A 24,742-nucleotide genomic window follows, 5' to 3' on the forward strand; every position below is an offset into this window, starting at 1 on the left:
GGTTCAGATAATTCGCACTTATTCCATGTATTATGAAATTCGACCTAGTCTATTTATATCTAGATTAGAAATGATCGCGATGCAAAAACTGGTACCTGTTTTAAAACGCAAAAAAAGTGGAAGTGATAAAAAGATAAATGTACCAATGTTACAAATAAAACGCAATGTATTTGTACTCGTGGTCTTATATTGGTTTTCAGAAGCCACGGATGACAATAATACTCAAAAAATTGATGCTAATAAGAAAACTATGAGAAAACATTATCCATATGATTCAGAAACTCATATTTCAGAGTCATAAAGTTTAAGGAACCGACATCGAGTCGTCAACTAGTCTGGTCAACTTCCAACGTCAACTAGTCTGGTATAAGTTGGCCAAAAAAATAGAGGACGAATTAGTTCTCAAATTGTTTATAAACTCGACTCAATAGAAAGGGGGAAATGCAAAATATGGCAGGGAAATACAGACGAAAATCCACGAATTGGAAACACCGAAGAGATTGAAATGGGTAAAGAATGTCCCTTACAAATAATTACCACATTTATATTTGTTTTATCAACAATCAGATGTAATCATATCAAAGAGTGTCAGTACATATCAGAAAGGATTGTAAGAGCAAAGATAAGAATGGAGAAGGAAGACCTAAACATAATCGGAGTATACGGCCCAGAAAATAGCAAGCCTCAAACAACAACGCAAACGTTTTATGACCAATTACAAGTAGTAGATCAATTCAGAGGAAAGATAATAATATTGGGGATTTTAACACTCGAATAAACCATCAAGTAATACCCGGAATTAAGCACAAACATAACGAGGATGTTAAAAACGAAAATGGAGAACTGATGATAAACTTATGCACGAATAACGAACTTAGAATAAACAACACATTTTTTGACCTCAAAGACCAACACAAATATACATTTAATAACACCCGTGGACAAAGATCTATGATAAATTATGTTATAACCAACAGAGATATACATCCATCGAAAATAATCGACGTAAGATGCCTCAACTCAGCAGATGTAGGTAGCGACCATAGCGTAGTATTATGTAAAATAAGAATCATCCTGAAATACTTCACACCCAAGAGAGCGGCGCCAACACAAACAAAAATCAAAGTCGAAGGACTAAATACGGAATCCACAGAATACTTATATAGAAAAAGAATATCAGAGAAGATCGCTGGGAATGAAATATTAGATCTCGATAACATCGAGAAAAGCTGTAAAAAACTCAAAAATAACATAATTAACGCAGTAACAGAATCACTTGGAAGATAAAAGATAAAATGCGAAGAAAGGAAGAAAACCTTTCTACAATACAGAACACAACAAACACAACAAGCGTATAACCATTGTAAACGAATCAGAAATGAAAGGAATACTTTAGTTAGACAAATAAAAAGGGAACACCGGCAGAGCTTCTCAAAACAGATGGAACAGGACATATACGGAACACAAAAATAAATATGGAGAATGATCAGAGGATAAAGAAAAGAGATGAACGAACCAATAAAAACGAAACACATTCAGAAGGAAACGTTGGTAGACTACTTTCGATCCCTATTTGCTAAAGGTGGCGATAATGAACCACCAACACCAGAGGTGACGACAAACGAAGATATAAATAAAAAGAGAAATCAAACGATTTCTACCTAGCGAAACCGAATTCAAATCTTAACCACTGTGTTTCCTAAAATTTGCGAAACAAACAGCTGGATAAATTACTCGGCAAGGGAATCTAAAATTGCATTCCACATGCCGTTCATCCTGGTCAAAATTCGTAGTGAATTCAGTTTCTGGTACTTCAAACGAAGTAAATAATAAAACAGAATGACGGTATTAGATTTTTGTTTCGATACAGTGCAGCGACAACCGCTGATACGTATTTCGACCTCCTTAGGTCTCGTCAGAACGGTATAATGGTATCGTGTTCAGAGCAGTGACTATACCGTTCTGACGAGACCTAAGGAGGTCGAAATACGTATCAGCGGTTATCGCTGCACTGTATCGAAACAAAAATCTAATACCGTCATTCTGTTTTATTATTTACTTCGTTTGAAGTACCAGAAACTGAATTCACTACGAATTTTGACCAGGATGAACGGCATGTGGAATGCAATTTTAGATTCCCTTACCGAGTAATTTATCCAGCTGTTTGTTTCGCAAATTTTAGGAAACACAGTGGTTAAGATTTGAATTCGGTTCCGCTAGGTAGAAATCGTTTGATTTCTCTTTTTGTTTTTAGATGGCGTAGTTACGTCCGTATATAGTTCTTTTAATAACTATTGTCTAGGACGGGAGAGATTTTTGTTTTGGTTCAGAGCAGTGACTATACCGTTCTGACGAGAGCTAAGGAGGTCGAAATACGTATCAGCGGTTGTCGCTGCACTGTATCGAAACAAAAATCTAATACCGTCATTCTGAAGATATAAATATTGAGGAGGAAGAGGTAAAGGAAGCATTAGGGAAATTAAAGAATAGAAAATCACCAGGACAGGACAGAATACCGAACGAACATCTAAAGTACGGAGGACCAAATCTGACCAAACAACTATTAAAACTAGTCCAAAAAATAATACAACAAAACAGAATTCCTCAAGAATATAGATCAAGCATCCTAATACCTCTCTTCACAAAGGGAAACCAATTGGACCCGGAAAATTACAGAGGAATTAATTTATTAAACACAACACTAAAATTAACAACCAAAGTTATAACAAATAAACTGAATGAAATTATAACACTAGCAGAAGAACAACAAGGTTTCAGGTCGGGAAGATCATGCACCGACGCTAAATTTATAATGAGGCAAGTGCACGAGAAATCATTAGAATACAACAAACCGGTATATCTATGTTTCGTGAACCTTAAGAAGGCATTTGACCGGGTCAAATTAAAGGACGTTATCCACTTATTGTACGCAATAGAGATACCTCTAGGAATAATCATATGGAATATGGAATATGGATATGGAATTTAAATATCTAGGCATCACCTTACCTAGCTACAGAAAGCTCGAAAGTAAAGTGGAAGATCTAGTAAATAGAGCAAACAGAGCCGCAGGTAGAAACACGACTTGACACAGAGAGGACAAAAAGGATGTTAGAAACAGCAAAGATGAACACAAGAACACAAGAGATAAAACACTTAGAAAAATTGATGGCAAGACAATATGAGACAGAGCTAGAAGATGCGACCAGTAGATGCAAGGTGGAGAACATCAAGAACTGAGTAAGAAATAGAAGAGTGTAGAAGATATAAGCCGAATGACAACAAATATAGTAGTAAAGACGGCAAGAGACGGCTCACCAATAGGAAGACGATCATTAGGAAGACCACGAAAACGATGGAATGACAATCAGATATGCAGCACGTTGGTTTTATTTCGATTTCACTGTTTGGTCATGAAATAATGGCGACTATCTGATTTCATTGTTTGTTTGCATTCAAGGTTACACAGCGACTATACGTATCTTACCATTATCGAAAAGAAAATGCCCTCGAGAGAATGCCCTCATTGTCTATCCCGTGGCATTTAGGCACGTCTTGTAGTAAATATGTAGTAAAAATTTTTAGCGACAAAAATATTAATTAAGAGGTGAATTTGTTGTGATAAATAAATTAGTATTTAGCTATTCTCCACCAAGCGTTTAGGACTTGGAAAAACACACCTCGCAGCAGCTGCAGCAGTTTCTTTATATTATAGAAAACTCTGAAAATTTTAATATTAAAATACTTGAAATCACATTTCCTGGTAGTGTATTAAGTATCTATAAAATAAATTATAAAGACAGTGTCTAAATAGATCTATTTCAAATCCAAATATTTGTTCTTGCGAAGATCTTTTACAATTTATTACTAATGTTGTGTGAATTTTAATAAAGTAAAGTTAAGTGAAGTAACGCCTCGTAGAGTAAAAATTTACGTTGTTTTTTTTCTTGTTTTAGTTAATTTTCAGTGGAGAATACACCAAGGCTATGAACAAGGACTGGCACGGCCAACATTTCTGCTGCTGGCAATGTGACGAAAGCCTTACTGGTCAACGCTATGTTCTCCGCGACGAACATCCATACTGCGTCTCCTGCTACGAGTCAGTCTTCGCCAATGCTTGCGAAAAATGTAGCAAGGTCATCGGTATCGACTCTAAGGTAAGACTTCTCAAATAATGTTACTATCTATTTGTAATTGTACTCCAGAAAAGTCTATATTGCAAAGCTGTCAGGTCTACGCTTTTCATCTTCTTCTTCTAATGGTGCCCTATGCAATTAGTGGATGTTGGCGATAATTCTGGCATACTCCTCTCGGTTTTGTGTGGCTCTAAAGGGTGCATAATTAGTGGCATTGTCTTCAGGATGAGAGAAGCATAATTTAGCATCGGCGTCAGCATAATACTCCCCCCGATGCTTGGACACCAGAAACTATACAAAAAAACATTTTCTTCCATCGGTAAAACAACAGCTAAACGTAGAAATATCTTCTATTCACCGTGACGTGATTTTTCACCATATAATTGTTGGTCATACTTCTTGATTGACAGTCCGAAATACTGATATTATGAATCTCAATCTTAAAAAACTTGTACTGGAACCAAAACGCCAGAGTTAGGATCGAAGGTTCCACATCCGCAGAAGTAGAAATTAGGAGGGGAGTTAGACAAGGATGTGTTCTGTCGCCTCTGCTGTTTAATCTTTACTCCGAGTTTCTATTTAAAGAAGCATTGGAGGATTCCAAGGATGGAGTCAAGGTGAATGGCGTAAATATCAACAGTATCAGATACGCCGATGATACAGTGTTAATTGCGGATTCCGACTTAGGTCTACAACGACTCATCGACAAGACCAACTCGACCTGTGAGCAATTTGGTATGAAAATAAACATTAAAAAAACCAAAGTGATGTCAATCCGAAAAAACCAAAACGTACCTCAACCTTGCACAATAAATGGGCACATTTTAGAACAGGTCAATAGATTTAAGTACCTGGGATGTTGGATCGAAAGCAGCCTAAATCCTGATCTAGAAATAAGATCGAGAATAGAAGATGCCAGAAAATCTTTCGAAAAATAAAAAAACCGCTTTGTGATTCTCGAATAAAACTCGAAATTCGACTACGTTTATCAAAATGCTACGTCTGGTCGACTCTTCTATATGCAGTTGAAACGTGGACCCTTAAAACATCAACCGTAAATAAATTGGAGGCCTTTGAAATGTGGATCTACCGGAGAATACTCAAAATTTCATGGACATCGCATACCTCAAACGAAGAAGTGCTGCATAGAATAGGCAAGGAAAGAGACCTTTTTAACACAGTAAAAGTTAGAAAAACATCATATCTAGGCCACATACTGAGAAATAATAAGTACCAATATGCCCAACTTATAGTGAAAGGAAAAATCGAGGGAAAGAGAGGCCTAGGAAGGTAAAGACTATCGTGGCTCAGAAACATCCGACAATGGACAGGGCTAAATTTTGAACAGCTAATAAGAACAAAAGCATACACACAGCAAGTCAAGAATATGGTTTAGAACTCAATACAACCAAAACTAAATGCATGCTCATCAGCAGAACACAGCAACCTCCGATGCAACTGACATTAAACAACCGAAAAATAGAACAAGTAGAGACATACACATACCTTGGAACCACAGTCAACACAAAATGGGACCAGTCAACAGAAATAAGATCACGAATTGACAAAGCGCGAAACGCGTTCAACAATATGAAAAAGTGGTTCACAAGCAAAATCTCAATGAACTAAAATTAAGACTGGTCAAGTGTTATGTCTTCCCGGTCTTGTTCTATGGAGCAGAGGCATGGACCACAACGGAAGCCACCCTGAAGAAACTAGAATCCTTTGAGCTGTGGATATATCGCCGTATTCTTCGGATATCCTGGACAGACCACATAACTAACGTGGAAGTAATGCAGAGAATAGGCAAAAGCAAAGAAATAATCTTCACCGTAAAGAAACGGAAGCTTGAGTACTTCGGACATGTCATGAGGCATACTAAGTACCGGCTGCTACAGTTAATAGTCCAAGGAAGAATCGACAGTAGGAGAGGGCCGGGAAGAAGACGACACTCATGGATGCATAACCTGCGACAATGGTTCGGACTAACATCGACCGAACTGTTCAGAGGTGCCGTAAACAAAGTCAAAATAGCCTTGTTAATAGCCAACGTCCGAAACGGATAGGGCAAAGGAAGAAGAAGAAGAAGAATAAGAACAGCTGAAGATAGAGAAGAGTTTAAAATTGTAGTAGCCAACCTCCATTGAGGAGAGGGCACTTTAAGAAGAAGATACTCTCAATTTCAGTATCTTCAACACTCAATTGGATGTTTGTATCGGCTGATTATGCATTTAGTTTTTTTCAAATTCATGCTTAGTCCGTATTCATGATAGCATCCATTACGTTGTTACATTACATTCTGTAAATCATTGTTGTTATTGTATAGTCTGCAAAACGCAAGTTATTCAAAACTTCTCAAACAGATATACATTCTATGGAATCTGAGAGCGCTTCTTTAAATACCGCTTCACTGTAGAAATTAAAGAGTAGTGGTGACAGTACGCAACCCTGGCGGACTCCTCCTGTATTTTGAGATCTCGGGTGTTCTGGTTGTCAACTCTTACCTTAACAGTTTGATTCCAATATAGATTAGATAGAATTTTCATATAACGACTATCAATTTTTACCCTAGACTGTCCAGAAAACATAACTCTTACGAACTTTTGAATCCACTATAGACCAAACACACTGTTTCTGCATTTTCTGGGGTGAAATTGCTATACTTATAGACTTACATTTATATGCTTATAAAATAGTAACGTTTTTCTAGGATTTGTCCTACAAAGACAAGCATTGGCATGAAGCCTGCTTCCTCTGCACTACCTGCGGGGAGTCCCTGGTAGACAAACAGTTCGGATCTAAAGGTGATAGAATCTACTGCGGCAACTGCTACGACCAACAGTTCGCCTCCAGATGCGACGGATGCCACGAGATCTTTAGAGCTGGTAAGTGATTTCTATTTAATTATATTTAGTATTGTAACGATTGTAGAATTACGATCACAGTTCGAATTATTTACGCTTATTTACAGAAATATTCAAGACGTATCACCCGTGTTCGATAATATATGAGTAACGCCGAAATTGTAGGTTATCCAGCCGGTGTACAGGTATGTCTTCGTGACAGTATGTTGCTGATTTTAAAAACAAATGTAAATTGTTTAGACCGGAATATGTACCTTTGTACAAAAAAAATGAAGAAATAAACACACGATGAAAGCAAAAATGTTAGAAATGAAGTATACTATTTAATGAATAGAATAATTAAACATAAGCAGTAAGAACGATTGATTTTCCTCTACTGTAACGCAGATGAGCGAAATAACTAGTTTTCAATATTCTAAATTCTCATAATCTCAACATCTTAAAAGGAAAATAACCTGTTCTATTTATTAACGCATTATTGGTCATATTTTCAAACTTATAGCTTCTGTGTCAATTCGCTCCAATATTTCTTGTTTATTACTTAATTTTTCATTAATCAACTTTTTCAGTCAAGTAGAAGCTTCAAAACCATTTAATTGCCATTACTATTATCTGATAGATACATTTAATTAACGAAATTCGATATTAATTCAAGAAAGACTGAATGTACATGTCCAATTATAGTAAAAGTGTGAAAAATTATAGTAAAAGAGCGGCACGAAGAACGAACTTATACACTCCCACACACCTTTAGATTATTAATGGACTTAATTGAATTTTGTACTTCGAATGTCTTTCGTTAGTCACGATACATGCTTGATGAACTAGTCATTGACATATCTACAGGGATTGTCAACAAAATTTATAAAATTATTAGCTATACATGGCGACAAGTTGAAAACTAACCAGATTCCTGTAAATAATATGTAAAATCAGAAAGACACATCAATTTTGTTTTAAAGGGTTTTTACACAAAACACATTTTAAAAAAAGAATTTACAGACTAACATTTAAATAAAATTATGTTATAAAATCATCACAGAAAATGTAGTCATATAAAAATTCTAGGTTATAAATATAACCACTTAAACTTAACCACACTTAAACAAAACAATTGGTTGTGAATTCATAATTATTAACTAAAAACGACAGAACGTTGGATCTTAAAATGATAACATATGTAAAGGTAATAGTATACCTGATAGGCGCTGAATTTTCTGAAAAAGAAGAAGCAAAAAGACTTATTTTATGAAGTAGAAGGGATGTTATATATCAAATATATAATGAAACTTATATTATTGACGATGAATTGCCTTTATTAGTAGATTTTTAGTTATCTAAAGTTAACAATAATGAGTATAAGTTTCTCAAATTGTTGGTATTTGTCTTTTTATTAATGTATCTCTCTCTCTCTTAAAAATGAATGCCATCTCGAGAAAGAATCTTTTTGAATAATTACTCTCCGTGGATAGGATTTTTACATTCGGAAAATCGAAAGAATTGTCCTGTTGTGTTAGTATTTGTGGCTAGGGAACATCTATCAGGGTGTAACCTAATGTCAATCTTGTGAACAGTCAAACGGCTGGAAATTTTTTGGGAGGTGTGACCTATAAAGAACCTTTACAGCCTAAACAACTAAGTTTGTATGCAACATCACTTTTATCTAAGTTTGGTACTTTGTCTTTCAATGACTTTACAAAGATCCCACAATTAGAGTGCTTTTATAAGCAATTTTTACATTTGGTAAGTATTGAGGAAAAATTATGGTGAATTTCGGAGTGACATCTTTAATAAATGGGAATGATACAAAAGAGATTTTGGGAATATTGTTAGTCAGTGAATGCAAATCAGAGCCAACTTTCATAGCACCTGTATTTTGGGGAGGGTACTCTTGTGTTTTAAATATAACAGGATGTGTTTCCAAGCTGTCGAGTTATTTAACAGAACTGTTTTGCCACATAATGATGTTCTCGTCAGTCTAGATGTGGTCTCCCTCTTCAGTAATGTTTACTTAAATGCCGTTCTACGGTCTATTCATAAACACTGGGATAAGATTTCTGCAGAATGTAGCATTTATTATGGTATATTTATTGAGATGATAGAGTTCTTGTTTAATTCTACTTGTTTTTCTTTTAAGAACAAATATAAACAAATTTTTGTCACTCCTATGGGAGCCAGTATCTCTTCAATTCTGGCTGCATATGTTGTGGGCGATCTGTTGGATATTGTTCTCCAGGTTGTTCCTTTTAACGTTCCTTTTATTAAAAAGTATCTTGATGACATTATTATGTCCTGTCCGCTAGATTTAGCTCACTCATACGCTCATATACATTTTCAATAGCTATGACCCCACATTCAATTTAACGGAAAAAGAGGATCAAAACCAATCTGTTCCTTTTCTTGACACAATGTTCACCAGAGATCTTGATAACATTACAATTGATTGATATAGAAAAAAGTGTAACTCTGGGAGATACCTCAACTACCATTCTTACCACAAGTCAAGCATGAAAGTTAATCTAGTGAAACAAATGACCACAAGAGTTTGTAAACTGGCTGACCCTGTTTTTAGAAAGAAGAATCTCAACATTCTTTTACAATTGTTCCTAGATAATTCTTACCCCGAATCCTTACTCAGGAAAATCATCTTCTGTACAGACGCCAAATTGTAAATCAGATATTTAAGTTTATATCTGTAATATTGTTCTTAAATTTTTATAAACCGATCAACTATCAATTTCTTTCAATTATAAAACGACCAGGACACTCTCCTGTCATCTCGCTAGCTAAGCTCCTTAGCTAGCTTCTAATTTACTGGTACTTACAAATACTGTTAACGTTAACTTCTACACTGCTACCAATCAGCATACATGGAACCCCTACTGCTCCACTTTTTCTACACACATTCTACCATTTTTCTACCGTTCAAATTCACCGACATGCAATCTCTTTTCAGCTTCAGATGTGATTCTTTTTACGAACAGGAACAGACTCCCTGAATTTTGAAACTAAACACTTTCTATTCATACATATTTTTACATTTAATTTTATTTTTATTTTATTTTAATTTTAAAACCATATATGAATATAATTCCGTTCTCTGATTTTTTTTTTATATTATAAATAACAATTTTTGTCATTTTTCCTTTTCTCGCCTTGAGAAAACGCCTTGTTACTAAGTAAAGTTGGATTCATTATCTTTACAAAGAATTACTTATTATATCAAATTTAATTTAATCAAACTGCTGAGCTGGTAAGGAGGATAACTTTGGGATGGACAGCATATGGAAGATTCAGTGATATTTTTAAAGGTGATCTGTCTATCAGCTTAACCTTTAATCAATGTGTCCTACATGTTCTTACATATGACACAGACACTCTCACAACGGCATCTGCAGGTAAACTACAAATGACGTAGAATAAAAAGATCATTGTTGGCCATAGCATTGACAGATTGGGAAGAAATTCGTAGATGAAGTGGTGTAGAAGACATTACAAAACACGTAGCTAAAATTAAATGGAAGTGGGTACGGCACATCGCTAGAGTGACAATTAAGATGGACCAAAAAAATCTTGGAGTGGAGAACAAGAGCGGATAGACGAAACCCGTGATAGGCTGATCGCATAAAAGGATATGTACCAACTGAATTGCAACAGTGCAAGATTGGTCTGAACGAAAGTTTTTAGAGGAGACTTGTGTTCAGCTGTGGAAGACTATGGGATGATGATGATGACTCGATAAACACAAACGTTATTTTGCTTATTGTTTCTGGTATCAAGAAGCTTTTTTTGACCTGTTTTATCTTATAATTTCACATTTTTGTTTAGAATTTATCAGTTATATAGTACACATGGATTATATTTTTATTTCCTTTTTTTCTGGTATCGTATCTCATGCAGCTATTTTTCTTTTTACTGACATATCCTGTGCAGTACCAGTTTCTTATATCTCGTAAACCATGACTTAAATTGTATAGACAATACTATATTTGAACTTTGATAAAATAAAGGCAGATATCGAGCAAAGTTTTATTAATTAAATCTTGCCCAAGTACTTTTGCCCCCTAGAGCATCTTCAGGGCAATTTTTGGGCTATCCAACAATTGCAAAATGTCATAAACATAAAATTAAACATGAAGTTGAACATAACACTAAACTAAACAAGGACAAACGGTTTAAAATTACCATAAAAAGTCGAAGCTACCTTCTGGTCGGCAACAGGAGACTCTCTCTCCTTTTGCCGACCAGAATGTCCTTGTTTAGTGTAGTGTTATGTTCAACTTCATGTTTAATTTTATGTTTATAACATTCTGCAATTGTTGGATAGCCCAAAAATTGACGAAATGCCCCTGAAGATGCTCTAGGGAGCGAAAGTACTTGGGCAAGATTAAATTAATAAAACTGTGCTCGATATCTGCCTTTTATTTAATCAAAGTTCATTTATTCGAGCATTCAACCTTATATCAATACTATATTTGTTTTTGTTTTATAATCTTTGGCATCGGCTTCAGCTAGAAAACTACATTTAAGTAGTTTGTTTTTTAGTCTTTAACAAATGCTTTTGCATTATTTTCGTTGAGGAGTATACATCGAAATATACATCCTTCTAAACGTTCCTCAAACCACCAATTTATATAAGTTTTATCGCTTTAGATTATTGATAATGCTAGTAAAACACGTTTTGTAGTTTTTTCTTTTGTCGAGCGCAAGGTAAAAAAATTATTTATTGTTCATTGATGCACGTTTTATTGTTCATAATGTTATTAATAAACGAGGAGGTTTTTATCGCGGTTTGTACCTTACACACGACCTTTTCAATCAAAATATGGCTATTTAAGCGGTAAAAACATTTAAGTATTATTAAAAATTCATAATATATTTAATAAGATAAGCAAATGTACATTTTTAGTCGGCGGATATTAAAAGTTCGTGTCATGTCATCGGCTAGATTGTAAATATTAAAGATTCTGAAGTTCATTGATTATTATAAGGTTTTTGAACGTGTAAAATTTAAGAAAATAGTACACTCATACAGGTTGATCGAAAATGATGACGGAACTGCGTTAAGATTCGAATTGAAGCATAAGAGTCAAAGGGAAGGCCCTGTGAAAAAATCATCGATTTCACGTAAAAATCTTGTACTGATATTTGAAGGTTCTAATAGGTATATGGGGGGTAGATTATAACAAATCGGCGAACATGTACAGCTGATTTTGCTTTTTTTTTAAACAATCATAAAAAGTAAAAAAAAGTGGTACAATAGGCGGTACTGTAGATTAGCGCGGAGCTTTACACTATATTTTTTAAATTTAAATAATATGTTTAAAAACCTGTTTCAAGATTTTGCATTTTTTTTTTGTTCGTTTGTCCTGCACACTCACGACAGACGCGATATGTTCGGTAGATCTTGCGTTTCGGTGACGTATGGTCGTTGATTGATTGTTTACTGAACCAATTGACTTAAATGTGTGTAGAATACTGCAAATAGTACTCTGGATACGACGATTATGGCTACCGAAAATGAATGAACTGCGCAGAACCTTACTCAAACAGAACAACCATTTTAATAAATAAATTTTATCACGAAAGATGATTTTTATTCTCGCTAGAGCAAGATTTATGTTTTCCAACATAACTTTATTATAGAAAATTTATTTTCTTGTGTTTATTACATATTTTTCCCTAAAATCAATAGTTTAGAAGAAAATATTTTTATCTTCACACATACGTTTATAACACACGTACGACAATAGATGAGTAAGAAATGACGGACAAGAAAAAGAATAGACAGAGGAAAAAAAGATGACTAAGAAGTGGCATACGAGAGACAAAAAAAAGAAGAAAAAAACAACACGTTAAAACTATTTGGTAAACGTAAAATGACATTAGGCATTACAGACGAAAAAAAGACCATTAGACTGTTTAAGAAGTGACACAGGAAATTTGACAGATGGCGCCATTTTTAGTCTACGTTTGCGAGGGGGCGTGGTTTATAATGCTATATCCCTATAGCAATTTTCCCAGGCCCAAACACCGCAACGCATCGCAAAACAAAATCACCGAAAGAAAATTTAGAATATATTGAAATGACTCTAAAAACTCTAAATATCTTAAATTCGTCCTTTAGTATAGAGAAAAACATTAAATGCCATTCAAAAATAGTAGAACAGCTTCTGATAATTGCTACATCAAATAAATCCATGCATTATATATCTCCATTAGTGTATAACAATATTTGCACTAATGATATCATCATTATTTTTGAGAAACAAATTGTTCAAAACAAATTATTCAAATTAGCGTAGGTAATGTACGAATCAAACAAAAAACAAGGTGGGTGTTCCCAGCCTTTCAATAGAGAGATCTCGAGATGAGAAAAAATATGTATCATCAATATATGTCGTTCGTGTTTTTTATTGTGACTAATCTCTACTTACACTTGAGTCAAATTTGAGGTTTAATAACTGTATCCGAACATGTCACAGTTCATTATCTTCAGAAGATACAGTTATGTTTTTTATTTAATAAGAGGTAGAAGTGATTCACGTAATTTCGAGAAATCTGCAGTTTTTGACACTGGTTTTTTCCAGTCTTGGTGCCATTTGCACTTATTAAAAATATCTACAGACAATTTATATAAAAAAAATTAATATAAAACAATTTTTAAACTCTATTTCTGTAGCTTTTTTATTATTTTTCCTGTCTTTGTTTTTTTCTTTTTCTTCTATCATCATAATTATCGTTGTCTTTATCCTTAACCAACGTTTGCGTCCTTAATTAACTTTTTGCATAAGCTTACATCTTGAGTCATACCAATAATAATCCCCTTTACATCAATTTTCTGCCCAAGTGTCCCACACAAAGTTCTCCTAGGCAATTCTCTCCTACTACTTTCAGGTACATACAGCTCAGAAATTCTTCTAGACTTGTAGCCTTTCTAGACTTGTAGACTTGTAACAGTGGGGATAGAATGCATCCCTGTATGACTTCTCTTTGAATATAACATTTGTCGGTTAATCTCCCATCGTCGCGTACGACTGCTTTCTGCTTTTAATACAAGTTTTCTTTAATCGATGCTTTTGGTTCTTAATATGTTCAAAAGCATTCCATGCTGTACTCTATAGAAGGCCTTTTCATAATCGACGATAGCCACATAAATATCTTTACGTTGGTCGCGGCAGTTTTGGAGAAGAATATTTAAGCGCTAAAGTTCCTCACGGATACCTAGAGGATTCATCTAGGTCTCTTTAGAAATGACTTCTTATTTTTGATGAATAATGCAAAGAAAAACTTTCAATGTGTGGCTTATCAGACTAATTAATCGTGTTCGTTGCTCTTTTGTCTGCTGCGTTTTCGGAATTGCTATAAAAAGAGACTTTAGCCATTCCTCAGGTATTTCACCAGTAGTATACACGTCATTAAAAATATTAACTAGAGCACTGATGTGATCCTCCTGTATCATTCTTAAGAGTTCAGCTAAACTGTTGTCTGATCCAGTTGCACAATTTCTAAAAAATATTTTTTTAAATTGTGAATCTAGTTCTGCAAAATGTTGTCTAATACAGAAAACAAGACTCCATTTTCTATGATGATATTATGAAATACTGCTGTTGCTACTATTACGTTCATATAGTCACTTTCAAATCTCATTCTATTTCTAAAAATTGGGAATCATTGGATTTTTTGAACATTTAATGCAAAAATTCTTTTTCTGAACGATATATTTGATAATGAACGATGCATTAAAGTACAAATAACTGCAGTTATGCATCTACAGGCATAAAACTCATTTTCATTTCTTCATTTGCTTGATATATTTTCAATTCTTGAAGCTGTTGACCTCGATATACTCATATAGCTACTAACATTTCAATTTTTTTCTGTTGAACTGGTGTAACAGCTACTCTCTTAAAAATATGTGCTGATTAGCATTTTCTGTATATACGCATTAGAACATTAATGTTTCTTAGTTTAACTTTTTAATGATTTTTTATTCACCAATGTTAATGTAATGAAAATTTTATTATATCTTAATGATATTACTGACCTTTTTGTTACGAAGCTTTATTTGATGTCCGATGTGTTCAAATAGACATAACTGTATCCTTTGTCGGAGGAAACCTTTCAATGAAATATAAATCATCATATTATTCTAAACAATTCATTCTTTTCTGTAAACTTTTGAGTGGCGTACATATATAAATTCATTTTTAGATTAATTCAAGTTTAAAAAAATTATCAGCATCATTTTAAATTTGAAAAAAAAAATAACATTTTAAACAAACTTAAAACAAAGAATATTGTCAGAATTCTTAGGTTATGATGTATAGTTGACATATTTCTACCATTTAATTTAAATTTGGGTCCTAGTAGGTACTGGAATTTACACTTAAAGTGGACCTTTAATTTATTTAATGTTCACTTTAAATTGATTATGATATCGGGCGTTATTAAGGCTGTTTTAGCAGTTCAAGTACTCTGCGATTTGAAATGGGCGTATCACTTACTTTTCTACACTGCTTACGCGAGACCATCTTTACTCAGTGCCGCCGGCCGACGGGTAGTTTAATGACAACAAATACATTATTCTCTATTCAAATTAGTTTTAACACGAACTAACTGACCGTACGTTCATGAGATTTGACGTCACGAAGGCGATAACGATGAAACTAAGCCTAATGATGAGTAACACGTTTCACTATTAGATTTCAGTATTTCTTAGCAATTTTCTTTAAAATTGAAACACGCTTTTCTCGACTATTACTGGACACAGAAAGGTGAAACAAAAATCAACGATTACAGAAAAAAAAACTCTTTCGAGTGATGGGCGTAAAAAGTTTGGTTATAATAGAACGTTAAACAGTATATTCCAATTTTTCAACAGAAGTTTCAAAAAAATAAAAAAAAGTAAAACCATCAGTTTAAAGGCAACATAATTTCGAATAACGTGTCCAAATTTCGAGACATTTTGTCAGTAAATAACAGAGAAAACACTGTCTCTAGGTTTTGGTGCACCGATAAAACAGCCTTAAACAGACAATTTTATATATTTATTAATTGGATGGGATTGTATTTATGACTTTTGACATTTATGATGAATTTTAACGTTCGAGAATCGTTATGAATCGAATTTTAGTATCGATCTCTATTTTTCTGTTTGTTTTGGTATCAGGATGCTTTTAATTTTTTACTTTTCATTTAATGTCTGTATTCTGTTAGTTATTTTTCATGTAGTTTTTAATTTAAACCTGTTTAGAGTAAATATATGATGACTAGAAACGAATTCATTGTTTCAAACGTGAAGTATAGAAGCTTGGCTTCAAATATGTACTTTATTTAAAGTATCTTTTTTTACTCTTTGCAAGATAAATGTAGCTTAACATATCAAAAATGGCAAAGCCAAATTTTGTTGTATTGTCCATCTTTTTGAAATATTTCATGCAGTATATGAGTATGTGTATGTTAACTAATACCACATCTATATACATATCTATTTTAAAAGTAGATAATTTAGCTGTGTGGGATTAAAAGTTAAGTAAGTAAAGTAGATATGAGTATCGGAGTGATGAATAAAATGTGTGCCAGAACTGGTTACCGTAAATGGCGAATTGTCTTCTCGTCGATGTCGATATCAAGCATACTGAACTGCGTAAGAAATATCCACCAACTGAGTACATCCATTTAAGAAGTTAATATTAACCATTACCTTCATGGACGTTCGTAAAAGATACTTTAAAGGGGATTTTTTAGTTTTAGGATTGTTTTTTTGTGCTGTTGATTTGCAGTTTTTGGTTTAGACTCATTTATATGAGCCCTTTTTTGTTGCCATATTCTTCTCAAGTTTCTTTTCTCGTAATTTAGTATTTCATAAAAGGATTTCCATAAAAATATGGTATTCCACAAAAACCTCGTTAATTGACAAATGTCAAGTTGACAAATGTCTATGTTTTATGTTATTTATTGTATTATGTTCCCAAAGAAATAGAAGAAAAGGAAGGCCCCGTCAAAGGTAGATAAATGATTTTGAGGACGATCTTAAAACCATGAACTTTGGACAGTGGCGAAGGAAAGTATCCAATAGGGCAGAATGGAAGAAAGTTGTTAAGCAGGCCAAGACCCACAAAGGGTTGTAGCACCAAGAGAAGAAGAAAAAAAGGTTGTTATATATTGTATTTGATTTGTTAATCATTTTCGGATTAAATAAAGCAATTTGTATCTTGTTGTTTATGCAGTATACAGTCCATTTCATGGTCCTTCGGCCACACGGCACATTAAAGAGAAGCGAAAGGTCAATCTAGACAAATAATTTCTGAGCGGAAACGCCATTGAAAGCAATAGGCGACGCAAGCAACAACGGGTGAGTTTGTTCATTTTTCTTTCCATTCCTAGATTTATACATCGTGATTTTCATCGGGCAAATACAAATACAGTAACATATCTAACTCCAACCCACTATCATTAATCGATCATTACAATTTCAACATCAATAGAAGTAGAGATAAACCATTTAAAATATGTATATACGTAATCATTTAAATGCAGCAAACTATACCATTAAATAACGGATTGAAAATTTAAATAGTTTAGAGCTTTAGATGATTCCGAAGCAGATACTGAGGAATTGGAAAACTTTAACACAAAATATTGTGACACAATACAAAAGACATTAGAATTTATTAAATCGAACAAAACTGACCTTCGAGGTACTCAAATCACTAATCGAAATGAAGTACGCTAATCAAACAATAAGCCAAGTAAATTTGCGACCCCCAGGAATTACGACAAGTCATCTCAATTTAGAGATATGTGACACTCATTCACGAGGAGCATATTCCAAAGGTCAGAAAATTTCATTATTTAATCGAAAGTTCAAGATGACTCACCCAATATCAGTTGCTACAGAAATTAAGCCAACGATTCTGGAGTAGATGGTCAAAAGCATACTTGTTGACGCTTCAGCAAAGATCAAACTGACTCGTCGTGAAGCTACCAGTTGTATCAAGGTGGGTTCGTTGATGGTTGTGTTCGTCTTGGTTGATGACAATAATCCACCACTGCATTGGAGAATATGCAATCAATGATATAGAAATAAAGTGATTTTAAAACCGGCGCTAATTTCAAGTATTCGGAATAACCTTGATAAAAAATGAAAGAACAATTTAATTAACTACCTGTGGTAATGTAACGAATGTCGAGTTGACAGATTAATCCAGTTTCTTCGTACAGACATCAGAAATTTTTCAAATTTTTAATTTAACTGAGTTGCCACCGTGCTTCGGAGGGCACATGAAGTCGTCGGTCCAAGCTACGTAACTGGTCGTTAAGTTATTTTAGGGCCATCTGCAAACCGTAACTCTACACATTGAGAGAAGGTTACACGAACTTCATTCCTGGTGTTACTTTTCCCTATGTAGAACAATTTATGTGGTTTACATCTAGGTTCTTTAATAACTAATAAAAGCTACGTACCCTTAAAAGTAGTGGTAGTTATATTAGAACGATAGTGTGTGTTCTTCACATTGAAATATGTCTATAAGTTTTTCAATAACTGAATATACTGTTCCTTTTTAATAGAATGCTTAGGCGAGTAATTTATTAAACTGTCATTAATAATTATAGATCATGTAATCAAATTACAGCAACCTGATTGACTGAATTCAATGGCAATGTCATATTTTTTCACAATATTTAAGTAATATCTAAATTTCTAATCCCTTCTGAAAAACCTGCTCCTCTACCACTGTTTACCTTATTTAGTAAAACAAATTGTTACACGGCAATGTCACATTTTCCACATTGCATGGCTAAACAGATGGTTTATGAGAAAAGCACCCGTCGGCTTATATCAATAAAATAATTTTTGTTTGTTTTTGAATAATCCGAAACGAAACGAGAAAGATGTTTGGGAGACATCAAACAATTACCTTGGAGATTATTAATGTGTCTAACGGCCTTGCAATTGGTTTCTCGTTATTAAAACATTCAAATCTTTGCTACTGAGATTTTCAGAAATATTTTTACTTTCTCGGTTACACCTACTCGGCATGTTGCCTTGCCCATACACTCGACTAAGGGAAAGTTAGTATTGAAAGTAAATTTATGGTATAAAAGTAGTTTTTTTAAAACCTACAAATATTGAATCTCCTCTAGCCAAATACAAGTAGAGATATTACTGCAAGAGGCAATAACACTATTTCAAGTAAAAGTTGATATTTCTTAGTAGCATAGAAATGTTATGTTATATTGTGTGAAATATTCTTCATAGACATCTGTGTTCATATCTTCATGTTAGTGTTTGGTTGATGTCGGCTGAAACTCCAAAACACCTTCAACGAACCTTTTACAGCATATACAGACTACCTGTTATTATTAATCGGCGGCCTTTGCCGACAGGAGTATTTAGTCCCGTAGATAAACCTTCTATAGAAGCTTGACGACTGATTTGAATACTTTTGTCCTGCCATGAACAAAGTGTCTTGATAGTAGTGTATCCTACTATTAATAAAGACTAGATAATCAGATTATAAAGTAAATTACAAAGACTGTAACTGCACATATATTGGACAGATGGATCAGTATTTACTTAGACGATTTATTGCACATAAAACAGTACAAGAAACGATATACCAAACACTATAGCTTTAACTAAATATTCTTTGAAAACTAACCATTTTTTCTAACTAACCATTAATTAATTATCTTAATGTTAATTAATTAATATACTTAATTATTAATTAAGTTATAATCTTCACCAGGCATAACATGAAACCCATGCAGAAAATTACAATAGATGGTATAGAATTTCCGGTGGATACCAATGTCAAATAATTAGGAATCACATTAGACAGAAAATTGACCTGGAAACTTCATAATCAACAAATAGAGACAAAATGCAATAAAGGACTAATCCATTATGCGAACTTGGTGGGGTGCAGAACCTCAAACAGCTCTAATCTTTTATAAAGCTTACATAAGATCAATAATTGATTATGGTAGTACACTTTATGGAACAGCCAATAAAACAAATCTACGTAAGCTGGATATTATACAAAACAAATCACTCAGAATATGCCTCCATTAGAACTGAGATAATTTTTAGCTGAAAAAATGATTATTAAATCGCTAAAGAAAAACTCACCATTCATTAGCAGCATATATAAGTTAAACTTTGATTGACTACAACGACCTCAGGATCATATCAAATTTATACTATAAACAGCGAGCAAAAGTACGTGTTAACGAACAGCTGTCAGAAGAAATTGAAATAAGATGTGGAGTGAGACAGGGATGCGTATTGTCGCCAATTCTTTTTAATGCCTACTCCGAAGAGACCCTGAAAAACGCTCTTGAGGGTGAAACAGCTGGAATAAAGGTAAATGGAGTTCCAATTAACAACATTAGATATGAGGACGACACTGTGATCTTAGCAGAAAATTTTGAAGATCTTCAGAGACTGGTGACCAGAATAGCGGAGTATGGAAAAGAGTATGGTCTAACAATGAATGTCAAGAAGACGAAATTTATGAGAATATCGAAAACTCAAAGAAATAACTAGAATCTTCTAATAAACGGAACCAACGTCGAACAAGTGGACAAATATGCATATCTGGGAACAATGATTAACTCATCAAATGATTATATTCAGGAGATCAAAATCAGAATAGAAAAGACTAGAGCAAATTTCAACAAAATGAGATGAGTGCTATGTACAAGGGATTTAAAATTGGAACTAAGAGTTAGGTTGGCGAGGTGCTATGTTTTTTCGACTTTATTTTATGGAATGGAATCTTGGACCTTGAATGCGACATCAATGAAAAAACTGGAATCATTCGAGCTGTGGGTGTATAGAAGACATATTAAACGTGGAGAGAAATACACCTTGCTCCAACTGATTATGCAGGGAAAAATCCAAGGAAAGAGAAGCATAGGGAGGCGTAGAATGTCATGGCTGCGCAACCTGAGAGAGTGGTACGGATATACATCAAATGAACTTTTCAGAGCAGCCGTCTCAAAAGTTCGAATAGCTATGATGATTGCCGACCTCCGCCGCGGAGATGGCACTTGAAGAAGAAGATAAGTTAAACGAATACGACCTAACTAAGACTTTTTGGATTCATAAAAACTCTCTTCTATTTGTGATGGATTAAGAAACGTGACCTTAAAACCACAAACAAAGGTAGGGACGGACTACTTTGATCACTTTGTTTCCTGTGATGTGAATATACCCCTTTATTCGGAGTAAGCATCATTTAATAGTATAGTCATAAATCAAAGTTTTGAGGAACATCCAAACTAAAGTTTATTCATTTAGCAAATTCCCATCTGTAAACATAAGCACGTGTTGATATTCGCCCTCTCATTCGTCATGAGGCTATTAAATATAATTCATTGCCAGACGGATTCTCATGTTACAGATCCAAACTTGCCAGTCTGTTTAAATTCAAATTGTAGCGTGTTGCTTTGTTATTCAAAATGTTTACTTTGTTATGTATCTCTCAGTTAATGAATATTTTATTTTAGCACATTTTGCTTCAATGGAACATTACATTTTGCTCACAGTGATTAAATTTTAAGAAATTCTTACACTAATAGTTTCAAAAGTAAATATTTTTAAAAATCATATAATATACCTCAGTACGACCCTGTTTTGCTTTCACGTGCGTTTATTGATAGATGAGAATTTGTAAAACGAATGTAGTTTACGTCGCTATACACACTGATGGATCTAAAAACACCGATGGTACAGGTTGCGCTTTTGTAATACCTAAACGTATACAGAAAAAATATAAGTTAAACAAAAACACATCTATTTTCACAGCTGAGGCAATAGCAATTCTAAAAGCACTAGAATATGTTCATTAGGAAAAGGATCAGAATGCTATAATCTTTTCCGATTTACTATCCGTTCTTAAAATTTTAAAATCAAACTCAAACACAACCAATGACATTATTTTTAGCATCCAAGCAATACTTAAACATTTACAAGATCAAAATAAATATATAAAATTCTTCTGGGTCAAAGCACACACAGAAATAACAAACAATGAAATTGCAGATCAAATTGTCACAGAAAGCATAGTAATGGGGGAACAAATAAATTACGAATTAACCACAGATGAACAAATAATCATAGCAAAACAGAGAATGATGAAGAAATGGTCCTATTTATGGCAAAAGTACAGCTTTAAAAATCCAACACGTTACACCAGACTTCAAACCAAATTAAGGAGAAAACCTTGGTACAATGAGTACGATTACAGTCGAAAAAGTATAACTACTATCAGCAGAATGAAGTTGGGTCACGCATGTTATCCAGCACATTTATTTAAAATTCTCCTGTTTCCATATCGCTTTAATTTTAAATATCAATAGTGTTAAATGTAGCAGAACAAATCGGTAATATGGATATATTGCGATTTATGTCCAGTTATTTCGGCAATGGGTCGAATTCTGCATGTTTTTAGAATTTGCACAGAAACAGGAACGATGGAAGTCCTTTATAATGAATCAACTGCAGTAATTGTAATGCATACAAGAAGTATAAGGTATGCAAATAGTTTTATTGTACAGAATGTTAAAGTTTACAACGAATTGTTAAGAAAGTTTACGACAAGTGAATATCATTTCAAAATAATTAACGACAATATTCAATGAATATCGCACAACTAAGCTATATAGTAAATATACAGGATGTCCACTAATCCTCTTCATAAGTAAAAAAGCCAACTTCGTAATTAAGTTTGTCGATTCAATGTATAAAACTACACAATGCGTTTTTTTATTGGAGCAAGATGTCTTTATCTAAACTATTTTTAACATTTCCTTCTTTATGGTATTTTACAACGTGTTTGGACAACATTTTCTGGAGAGTCTTGTAGGGCACTCCGAAACGGCAACCCAACTGCCTTAAGATGATTTTTATCGTCATCATTGGTCTTACGGCTAAAGTTAAGCCTCCACCTTTCTGTTCCCTGCAACTTTATGCCGATTAGCAACACAGATCTTCCTGATATCCTCATAGAATACTAGAATATGTACTAAATAATGCTGCAATACATATAATACTAAAAATATCTTGCTTAGATCGAGTTACCAATGAAGAGGTTTTGCGAACACTCTCGAAAATTACAATATTTAGGCCATGTGATGCGGTAGACAAAATACGAGCTTATGCAAATTATTATTTAAGGAAACATTATAGGACACTTTATGTAGTTCCCTATGATTTTTTTAATAGGTATTTTAGTGCATAATTTTTTTAAATACTAATCAATTTATTGTGTACTGTCATTACTAAAAAAAATGAAAATCTTGCGGAACTTCCCCACGTTGGGCGCCCATTTTGACAAACATAACAGTGGAGTCGCTATTTAATCATTGGATGCTAATTGTTCAACAATAAAATGACACCTCAGTTGTGTTACTATAAAACGACAGTTAAGATGACAATTTTATTGTTGGAGCCCTTGACTAACTCTGTCTCAGGTGTAAATCTGAAATGCAAATCTGAAAAATACGTTTGGCAGGGACAAATAAAGGATTATATTAACTAATCATATTTATTATACATTAAGAATGAATTTTAATATTAATAATGAAAAAAGAAGCAAATCTTTCCTAAAGCTGTACAAAAATGTGAAAATAATATTTATGGCAAAATGTATTATTGGCTTTATGTAGTTGAAAATATAAATTATTGGCTTCGTGCAGTTGAATGTAGTTTTGACTGTAGTCGAAGTAGTTTTCCGTATTTTAGATACATGTTGATTTCATGGTAGCAGCCATGTTAGTGCCTTACTTAGTACTACTAGTACTTTAAATAGATGAAATATATTTACTTCTGCATTGAAGTAAAACTAAACATGACAGATCGGAAATCAGAGTTGCCAACTGAAACATATTTTGTATCGACTTGGAGTACATCATAGACATATATATATATATATATATATATATATATATATATATATATATATATATATATATATATATATATATATATACACTCAGGTGCAAAAAAATCGATCCATTCCTTATTTCTTATTTGTTTGAAGTTATATAATGTTAGAGACATTAAATTACGTATGTAAATTTAGGTGTACCCTCGTATACGAGAAATAAAATAATATTTTTATTATTGCTTTTTATATTTCTTAAAACAAATTGGTATTTCAGGTTTTTGTCAAAAAGGGTCTGAAGCAATTGATATTTATTGAATGTTGTTAATGGATGAATGTTTTTAATTCAACAACCCTACTAGTGTAGTGATTTTATTTTCAAAACGTGTTATATTTTTATTTAATTATCCTTCCTAAATGTCTCTAACTCCAACAGATGCTGCAAGGGCGGTGACTTTAGTTCAAGATGGTCGTAGCCAATATTATGCAGCTGAAATGTTGAGTGTTAGTCGATCTTCGGTTCAAAGAGCAGTTCGGCGTTTTAGCGTCACCGGTAACTTCACAAGAAGACCAGGATCAGGTCGTAGAAGGGTAACATCCGAAAGAGATGATCGATTTCTGGTCTCATCATGTTTGAAAAATCGGCATCTAACTTCAGTTGTACTGGCAAATCGTCTGAGCGAAGTGAGAAATGTGGATGTAAGCAGATATCCAGTTCGTCGACGACTTGTAGAAGGTAATTTATTATCCAGAAGGCCAGCCCTATCTCCAATACTATCCATAGAACATCGCAGAGCTCGCCTTGCTTTTGCAAGAGAACATGAAAACTGGAGTGATGTAGATT

At 33.7% G+C, this 24,742-nt stretch overlaps 1 protein-coding gene across 4 annotated transcripts in view; it reads left to right on the plus strand.

The window, feature by feature from the left end:
• The window catches only part of LOC140447393 (four and a half LIM domains protein 2-like), a 402,290-nt gene that overhangs the window by 336,092 nt on the left and 41,456 nt on the right, over positions 1–24,742 (plus strand). For 3 of the 4 annotated variants that reach the window (XM_072540017.1, XM_072540016.1, XM_072540018.1), the window contains 2 exons: positions 3,957–4,157; positions 6,847–7,021. In XM_072540017.1, coding sequence (XP_072396118.1) covers positions 3,957–4,157; positions 6,847–7,021 — 376 coding nt within the window. The remainder of the gene's footprint in view (positions 1–3,956; positions 4,158–6,846; positions 7,022–24,742) is intronic. The other variant, XM_072540019.1, reaches the window with a different exon arrangement.

The sequence above is a fragment of the Diabrotica undecimpunctata genome, chromosome 8 (assembly GCF_040954645.1).
Source record: "Diabrotica undecimpunctata isolate CICGRU chromosome 8, icDiaUnde3, whole genome shotgun sequence".
Taxonomy (NCBI): Eukaryota; Metazoa; Arthropoda; class Insecta; order Coleoptera; family Chrysomelidae; genus Diabrotica; species Diabrotica undecimpunctata.